Genomic DNA, 9,016 nt, shown 5'->3' on the forward strand with positions numbered 1-9,016 from the left:
GTTTTTGTAAAATATTTATATGCTAATGGTATAATAAATTTTTCTATTTTGCTACTTATATTTTTTATTTTTTATCGATGGTGTTAAAAATTGCCTCTTTTGCAATGGTTCACAAACTATTCCTGATGACGTAAGCTATAATGTATAGACTATTTATCCAAAATTCTAAAATATTTAAACAATTCATTTCGCCACAATACATTGCGAATTTCAATCGCCCAAAGCTCTGATAGTATTGACTTGTGCTTTGATGATATTTTTTGCTTAGAATTAGTCCCTTTTTTGATCATCGTTGTCATTTTCACTCTAACTTTGTCCATCCTATAGAAGTGCAGGGCAACCATACCCTGGGAAAACACTCGACACCATATAACTTTTGTTTCTTGGGTCCTATTTTCTTACCGCCGTAATTTCAACTCTATCGTAGCTCCGATTGTCTTGAAAATTTGACGGTTAGTATAGATAAGACCCCAAAAAACAAAAGTTTTATGGTGCCGAGTGTTGTTTTTTCCCAATTTTTTCCCAAGAACCGATTGATCTATGTGGATCTTTAACGAACCTGACCTCACTTTTGACGTCCTCAGCACGCTTTAAAAATTTCAGCTTGATACCTCTTTTCGTTTTTGAGTAATCGTGATGACAGACGGACAGACGGCAGACGACAGACGACGGACAGACAGACAGACAACCGGAAATGGACTAATTAGGTGATTCTATGAACACCTATACAAAACAAAAATTTTTTCGTAGCATTTATATTTTTAAGCGTTACAAACTTGGGACTAAACTTAATATACTATGTACATTTCATATATACATGGTATAAAAATATTATTATCTGTATCTGTCTATATTATTTATTATTTGTATTTTTTGACATTCATTAGCACTTTACCGTTCAATTATGATTTTCTATAAAATTTTGATTTGACCTAGAGCTACGGGTCGTTTATTATTTAATTAGAATTATTATGAATATAAAGGACAGTGTATTTTATTTTTAGAACAGTATCAGTATAAGTTTACAAGTTTAAAAGTACATATAACATTATTTCTTCATTTGATAGTTTTTGGCTTATTTTCGACGACAGAAGGTAAGTACCATTTTTATTTTTATTCTTAAAAAAATTGATGTTATATTCGAAGAACACCAAATTGCCCTCAAATTGAGCAACGTAGAAATTGAGCACAGTGCAAATTAGGAAAATTAACATAATTTTCGAAAAATAAAAGAGCAGGTAGAATATGTGTACTTATAACATATCTAAATTTCAAATCGATAAATTAAAGTGTATAATCGCAGTGCTTGAAATTCAAATGTTATTTTAACCATTCTTACCTGGAATACCACTTTTCTTTGTTAATATTTTTTTCCACCGATGAATATTTAAGACGAGTCTTAAAAGAATTCGAAAATTTCACGCCAATCAAAGAATGATTTCAGGCTATTGAAAAATGTGTATAGAATCGTCTTAAGAAACAATCTATATAAAACAAAATTTTAATAATTCATTGAATCAAAAATTATTACTGGTAGTAATATGGTCGTTGTACAGTATTTTATGCATCTGTAATAATAAATGTTATGTGTTTGACTAGTCATATAAATACTATAATATTGTGAAAATAATATTCACAGGCCTAGCTTTATATTAGAGGTCAAAACAGTAAAATTTGTATATGTAGGTTTATGGTTATTATAAGGTGCCAAACTATATTTTCTACCTTTATATACCTACCTATAAAGTATATACCTACGTATAGATACTCTTATTAAGTACATACATGAGATATTATTTATTCGTTGTGTGCGTAGTCATAGTAGAGACAATAAAATCGATGCCAGCGCTTCCAGTGAAAAATTTTGGCGATAAAGGAGGCTGTTATGACTAATTTGCAATTCTTTAAATGTTAATCTTAAATGTCAAATAAAAATTATTGAAAAACACTAATTAATTAAACTTAATGCATGAAAAATTGTGAAAATAAGAAATCAAATTGCATAAATATAATTTTTTAAATGTAAATTATCATAATTATTAATTTAAGTTTGTGAGACAATAATACTAAATTTACAATGTAAGTCATAGATGCAATCCGTACAATTACATATGCATCCATACAATTCTATAATATTAAAGTAGTGTATCGTTACCATCTAAACGCTCCTTATAAAACTCACGCACGGTGCGAATACAGTGATTCTATAAAGTAGGGTAACTGTCCAAAAACTGGAATTTTTATTTCAAAAATGAAAAAACACATATGTTCGATATTAAAATATATGCACTTTTTGGAAGCCAAATTTCACTAATTTTAGCACAAAAAAAATTAAAAAAAATTTCACGTACTGTTAAAATATCATGCTAGAAGAAGCTAGAACGAAGAAATTTAGCCCTGAAAAAACACTTTACTATACTCCTTCGACCTAGAGGAAAGTTTTTACGAAAAGAGTTTTTTTTCGAAAAAATGCGATATTTCAAAAAACTTTTGCTTAAGAAAAACTGAAGGTTTGTGAACTTATAGCTTCACCAAATATCAACTTTAAAATCGAAAAAGAAAAAATTATAAACAAATTTAAAAACGACTATTTTCGCTCCATTTTTCAAGTTTTCTCGGCACCTACGCAGCTAAGTCGGACTAATTTTGCATTGATTGGATTTTTGAGTTTTGCATTGTACATCAACTTTTCTAAAATCCATTTTTTGACTTTTGCAAATTTCTTAGACTAACTTAGCGATTGATTAGACGTAAACAAAAAAACACTATGCTTCTTGCCTTGTTTTCTTCTATAACAAAGCATTTTTTGTTTTCTGATAGCAATTTTGTCAAATTTAACATTGAGTCTCCTTAGATTAATTGCATTATAATAATATATTTCTATTCTTAAAAAATTTTCATCTGCGCGACGAAATATTGCTTTTTGTGCATATGTACACTTGGGAAACTTGCAAAACAAGATATTTAAAACCCATTTACTTGCCTGCAATCATTCGGAATATCCTTGTTTATAGAATAAAAATGAATAGTTCACGAGAGATATTATTTTTAGCCTCAAACATTGGATTCTTGTACACTGTAAACGTTGCCAAATTTCGTGCAACTACTATTTGTATTGATGGCAAAATTCTATAAAAGATCTAGCGTAATATTTTTAAAAAAAGCGATTTTTATGGTTTCTTATCAGAAAACTGGATGTTTGAGTTGTTTTTAAAAAACTCTTGTATTTGGTATATACATCAATGGACACGCATTCTTCTCATACCTAGGTTACTACTATATAGAGACTCATACAATTGTAGCGTTACGTTTAAAAGCGAAGAAGGAAGAATGTAAATATATATCTATGTATAGTATTATACTACAAGGCTATGAAATAGCTATGTGATGGATTTCATTACTCCGGTGGGTACTCTTAATTCTAGTCTAGAATTCAGTTAGTTTCATCCCTGAATGTTGTCATTTCAAATTCACCTTCTTCTTACTTTAGTAAAATAAACTGTCATCGCATCTGTCCAATTTATAATATGCATACTTAAAAGTAACTATATTTTGTTTGCAAATATAAATTTAGTATTCGTAACCGAGCTGCTTTAGGGTACATCATCCTCAGCACCATATTCTTTCTTACCTTCCTACAACAGCCTAAGAGGGATATGCAAAGATTCTAAGCACAGTAAATATTCTGTGCGAAGAGACAAACATGCAAAACAATAATTTTTTTTGGAACCAGACACCTGGTTGAGGCTAGTTGAAATTGTTAAAAGTAATGTTAAAAACTGAAGAAGTATCCAGTCCCCAATCTCCAGGTTACAGTCCCTCGAAATCCAGAGACACCTGAAATCCAAGTCACCCCCAATTGGAAGGGTTGATCGTATAAGAACAACGGTCCGATAAATGACTCATGTTTTTACATTACGTTCAGACCGCATTTTGAACATAAAGTTTTACTATCAGCCAACAATCCATGATTAATAGCCCAGAAAAACTTCCTTAAACCTAGTGCTGTTAGTGCAAATGTGTGTGCTCTTTAGCATAGAAAACACATATTCTCTAACATTATAACTACCCAAATTGTTTATGTTCTTAAAAATTGAAAAGCCCACGGTTACTCGTCGTCTGGGGCTTCCCTATCTTTCCCTAAATCAAAGTCCTTCTTATAGTAGAATCATATTACTCTTTTGCTGGATATTATGTAACGTGTGATTGCCTATATTATGTCTGAAAATTGTTTTTAAAATGCACAATTTCTTTGAAATGCTGAAACATTTATAATCAATAATGAGAATATTTAATTATTTTTGTTTACATATCGAAATTATCAAAATTGGTGACCGCAGAAGAGGTCACTTGATTTTGATTATAATTAATGTTATAGTACGAGCGACAAAATCATAATTGAGTCTCAGGGAAATGCCAATTAGTGTAAAATTGTCGTATTTAAATCGTCGATAATGTTGTAACGAATATGAATCATCTGTGGAAATGTGTTTTTTTTAGAAAGTAATAAGTTAAGTTTGCCATATAAGGTAGCTGTAGAAGTAACAAATAGGCGTAATTAAATGTATGCGTCCGTGAAAATAACAGCCTACTGATGTGGAGAATTTACTTACTATGGGGAGACCAACCTTGCAATGTGAAGATTTATTACTGCTGACTGAAGGAGTGGAGCGTCACAAGGTGCTAGTTTTTGGTTGCTGGTAATGGATGGTGAAACGAAGTGAAGTGGTGGAATTTAACATGGTGATGAAAGTGATGCAAAAGTCAGAAGAACAAAAGGTGATATCTTTAACGGAGAAAGCGGATCACAAAAAAATTTTTGTCCCCAACATTGACGTGCTATTACCGTGGGACACATCGTCGATAATCCCGTGGTATACATTGTGGCGGCCAAGTTCATTTAGATTCAAATACCGAGGATTAAAAATTAATGGTCACTTTTAAGACCTCCAGGTCACTTTTAAGACCTAATAATCAGAATAAGCAGGATAGAAGCTCGTGACCCCACGTATTCCTATAGCAAATTAGTCACATTTTTGAAAAGGGGTAGAAACGTGAAAAACAAGAGGCGAGTAACAGTACAGATTTATTTGAGAATTATTTTTTTGTTGCTAATGGGTACCCAAAATCTTCACTGGAAACAGAAAGGAAACCACGCTTAGGTTAGGTTATATTGGTTGTACAGGTTTAGTTTTGCTAGTTATATCATCTTTTCCAACCAACAAGGCAAAATGTGACACTAATCCTAGATTAATTATTTTGCAAATAAGTGTATTCAATAAAATTGTAATATTTTAAAAACTGTATAAAAAATTGTATCCTGACCCGTCACGACCCGTATATACGTCTATGAGTTTAGCATTATAATATATAAAGTGCTGCTAAATTTATTTTGAGCACAGTTATAAAATAAGTTAAGATTTCAAGGTTTTTACTATATATTTCATCAAACATATACTTCACTAATTTAATTGGTTGGTTTTTGTTTTTCTAAAGAATTAGAAGGTAAGTTATGCATTTAAGATAATTTTTATACCATGCATGTATGAAATATAACGAGGTATACTAAGTTTAGTCCCAAATTTGAGTCGCTTAAAAATAAATGTGCTATGAACAAAATTTTGTTATAGGTGTTCACAAAACCACTTAATTTTCGGTTGCATGTCTGTCTGTCTGCCCGTATATAGAGACGATAAGTCAAAAATAAAGAGATATCAAGGTGAAATTTACAGCATGATTAAGACGTAAATAGTCAGGTTAAGTTCGTAAAGGAAAAATATATGTCAATTGGGTTTTGAGTCCGTAGATTCCATCTAGTAAACCGTTAGAGATAAAACAAAAGTTTAAATGTTCTTTATAAGAAAATCAATAATTTTTGCTTGAAACATTTGTTGCTTACCCGCTAGGGCACAAATTAAGCAAGAATGTTATAGTATTACACTGTATGCATTACATGTAAATATCAGTTATGTGTTACATACACAGTCCTATTATAAATACACGATTTTTTTAAACAAAACTTACCGCTAATGTTGTGCTCTACAATTTTCTTAACAAATGTCAATCATTGGAGCTATAGAAACCGAGACAATCGCGAAAAACTGATTTTTGTGACCTTTGACCTAAAATAACGCACGGCGCAGACACGAGATTTAATGAGACTCTCATTCCGAGGGTACAAAACTCGAATTTTAAATTATTCTTTTGTTGCAGACACACGTGTAAGAGAATGAGTACACGCAAGAAACTTCTTGACAATTACAAAGTAAAGTTCTTACTGATCGTGCAGATTGTACTCAGTCAAATGATTTTGACTGCTGGATTTACTAATGTTCCTCAAGTTGGTCCTGAAGCAAAATCATATATACCAGCAAATATTTCGACAGAAAGTTTTCAAAATTATTCAACACAATATTTAGATACAACCAAAAGAAAGTTATGCATTCGGGAAATAGTATTCAGAAACTCAAAAAGCGTTACTCAACAATGTAGCAACTTCAAATACATGCCAATAAGTCAGATTATCAAAGAATCTTATAGTTATAGTAATGATGAATTAAAAAATTTCGAAAAAATTCTAAATTTTATTGAAAAACGAGCAGCACAAAATATTAAAGATTCAGCTTATAATTATTTATACCAAGAAGTGATGAATCACTACATGTTAAAGAAATTAAAAAGAACCCAAATGACTTTATGCCTTTTGGAAATAATACTTGACAAAAAGCAAGAAGCTATTGGACATTTTAAAGATTTGAATCCAACTTCAGTATCTCAAGTAATAGAACACGCTTATAAGTTTCAAAATGGTACTCATTTTAAAGAAATGTTGAACTTTATTAATTCAAAGCCAGAAATATCTAACATAGAACATAATATATTAATTATGACCGCATCGGTTGTGAATGGATCGCAGATCATTTGCAACACGGATATTGAAAACGTTTTATGTGCAGCAATGCTTATACAAATCGGTTTAAAAATACATTCTACACAAATTGAATCATTTTATTTCAATAAGCTTCAAGAATTATGGGAACATATAATTGTTTTTTACTGTGGTTCTATAAAAAATTATCAGGAAATACCTAGTAATTATCTAGATATACCTTCAAATTTACATGAGATGGACGGCAAATTAAATAAAATCGAGAATTATTTTCTGAATATTATAATTCCTTCTGTACGCAGAGTATTAAATAAAAAAGGTAGTAATTTTGATATGATTATCGAATGTGTGCCAAGATCTTTTCCGTTTATTGAAACAGGTGTCATGTTATATTCAACTGTATTCGAGGAAATGGCTAAGCAAAATTCTTTAAATACCAATAATTTAATAACAAAATTTGCATTTTATCTTAAAAATTACATGGAACTACCAAATTATTCTAATATTGAAGAAAAATATAAAGAAGTATTTGAAAATTTAAAAAGAAACATACCTGATTGGATACAAAAGTTGATTTTTCTTGGTGATAAATGTAAATTGAAGAACCACAAATGGGGTCAATATTTATCCGCATGTGGTGAATTTGGTTGTAATAAATCTAGTGTAGATAGTCATACGGTATTTGCGACACAAGAAACAACGGATACACAAAATCAATGGAAATTTGTAAGCAACAAACCTGGTTCTACTTCTTATTTTATAAAAAATCTTGGTTCTAAAGAGTATTTATATCCTGGCTCAAGATTTGTTGATGATATAACTCGCCCAGTCTTTACTCGACACACTAAACGATTTTGGAATTTGTGGAATATAACAGCATCTAGTAATGGAAGTTATATAAACATACAAAGTGCACATAATAAAGACTATTTATATGTTGGCGATCCTTACGAAAAGGATCCACAAAAACGCAGTGTGTTTATCAGATTAGGGTTACCAACACAGGAAATGCTACGAGAAAGTGAATGGGAATTAATTTGTGGATAATAATTCCGTGTCTTATTTATATTTATATAAAAATTTATGATTAAATATCCTTTTTTTCAATTTTACTTTTTATATTATTTTTTTATTGATATACCATAGAATATGGACTGTTAATTAAGCACTACATTTTAAAATTACATCAATACTATCTATTCATAAAGAAAAGTTCGTTACTATCAAAATATTAGAGCGGGAACTGGGTCCACCAACTTTGCCTTTCTGAATAAACTACTTCAACTATCGATTTGTATTGTGTAAAATTCTTCCATACCTTGATTTTTTGCATTTTTATAGCCTGTTCCTCTATATATAGAATACTCTCTATTTGGTAATTCGTTGGCCAATTGCAGGGACTTATACTAGAGGTCATTTGCAACAAATTCGACTAATGAACTATGATACAAAAACTGATATACTTGGGGCATATAACTGAACTGGATCTAGCAATTTATAAGTTTTTTTTTATGTTAAATACAATACAAGCCTAAATTATTACATAGTGAGAAATTTAGGGCAAAAATGGTATGGGTTACCAAAATCAGCAATCTCGGAAACGACTCAAACGATTTTCATGGAAATCAATATGCAGGGGTTTTTGGGGCGAAAAATCAATCTAGCTAGGTTTCATTTTTAGCAAATTTCGCATTATCCGTGTTTTCAAGAAAAACTGATACAAACTACAAAATGCGACTCTTCCAGATATCTATTGGTGTTTATCGTAGTTAACAAAATAAAGTACATTAATAGAGCATTCACATTGGTATTTGTGTGGATACATTTTAAACGGTTCTTATATTAATGATAAAATTTGTGTCTTTTTAACTCAAAAACTACCGGGCAACGCGCAGTAATCCACGTACTATACTTTAATCAGAAACTGCTTCAATGACGTATAAAATTCCTTGCCAGGGTGGGATCCGGTGTTCTGATTCAAATCATATTAAATTCGCAGAAAACGAGCGGAAGTCGAATCAAATTCTTTCTTCAGTTTTCAATTGGGGATGTATCACAGTGTACCAAAAATATCCCACACACAAAAACAAGAAATTGTCTTAGATGATAGTATATGTTGGTAATCTT

At 30.7% G+C, this 9,016-nt stretch overlaps 1 protein-coding gene across 2 annotated transcripts; it reads left to right on the forward strand.

The window, feature by feature from the left end:
* The first annotated feature begins 5,401 nt into the window (after positions 1-5,401).
* On the forward strand, positions 5,402-7,998 carry LOC123298260. Of its 2 annotated transcripts, none has more exons than XM_044880217.1 (2): positions 5,402-5,505; positions 6,214-7,998. In XM_044880217.1, the coding sequence occupies exon 2, from the start codon at positions 6,230-6,232 to the stop codon at positions 7,934-7,936; it is 1,707 nt and encodes a 568-aa protein (XP_044736152.1). In that variant the 5' UTR covers positions 5,402-5,505; positions 6,214-6,229; the 3' UTR covers positions 7,937-7,998. The 2 variants fall into 2 exon arrangements, with proteins under 2 accessions (XP_044736152.1, XP_044736153.1); XM_044880218.1 differs by having other exon boundaries at positions 5,413-5,497; positions 6,212-7,998.
* Positions 7,999-9,016: the final 1,018 nt, after the last annotated feature.

The sequence above is a fragment of the Chrysoperla carnea genome, chromosome 4 (assembly GCF_905475395.1).
Source record: "Chrysoperla carnea chromosome 4, inChrCarn1.1, whole genome shotgun sequence".
Taxonomy (NCBI): Eukaryota; Metazoa; Arthropoda; class Insecta; order Neuroptera; family Chrysopidae; genus Chrysoperla; species Chrysoperla carnea.

Excerpts from the sequence above, each read along its gene's own strand:
- LOC123298260 (XM_044880217.1), top strand. The coding sequence starts at position 6,230 with ATGAGTACACGCAAGAAACTTCTTGACAATTACAAAGTAAAGTTCTTA.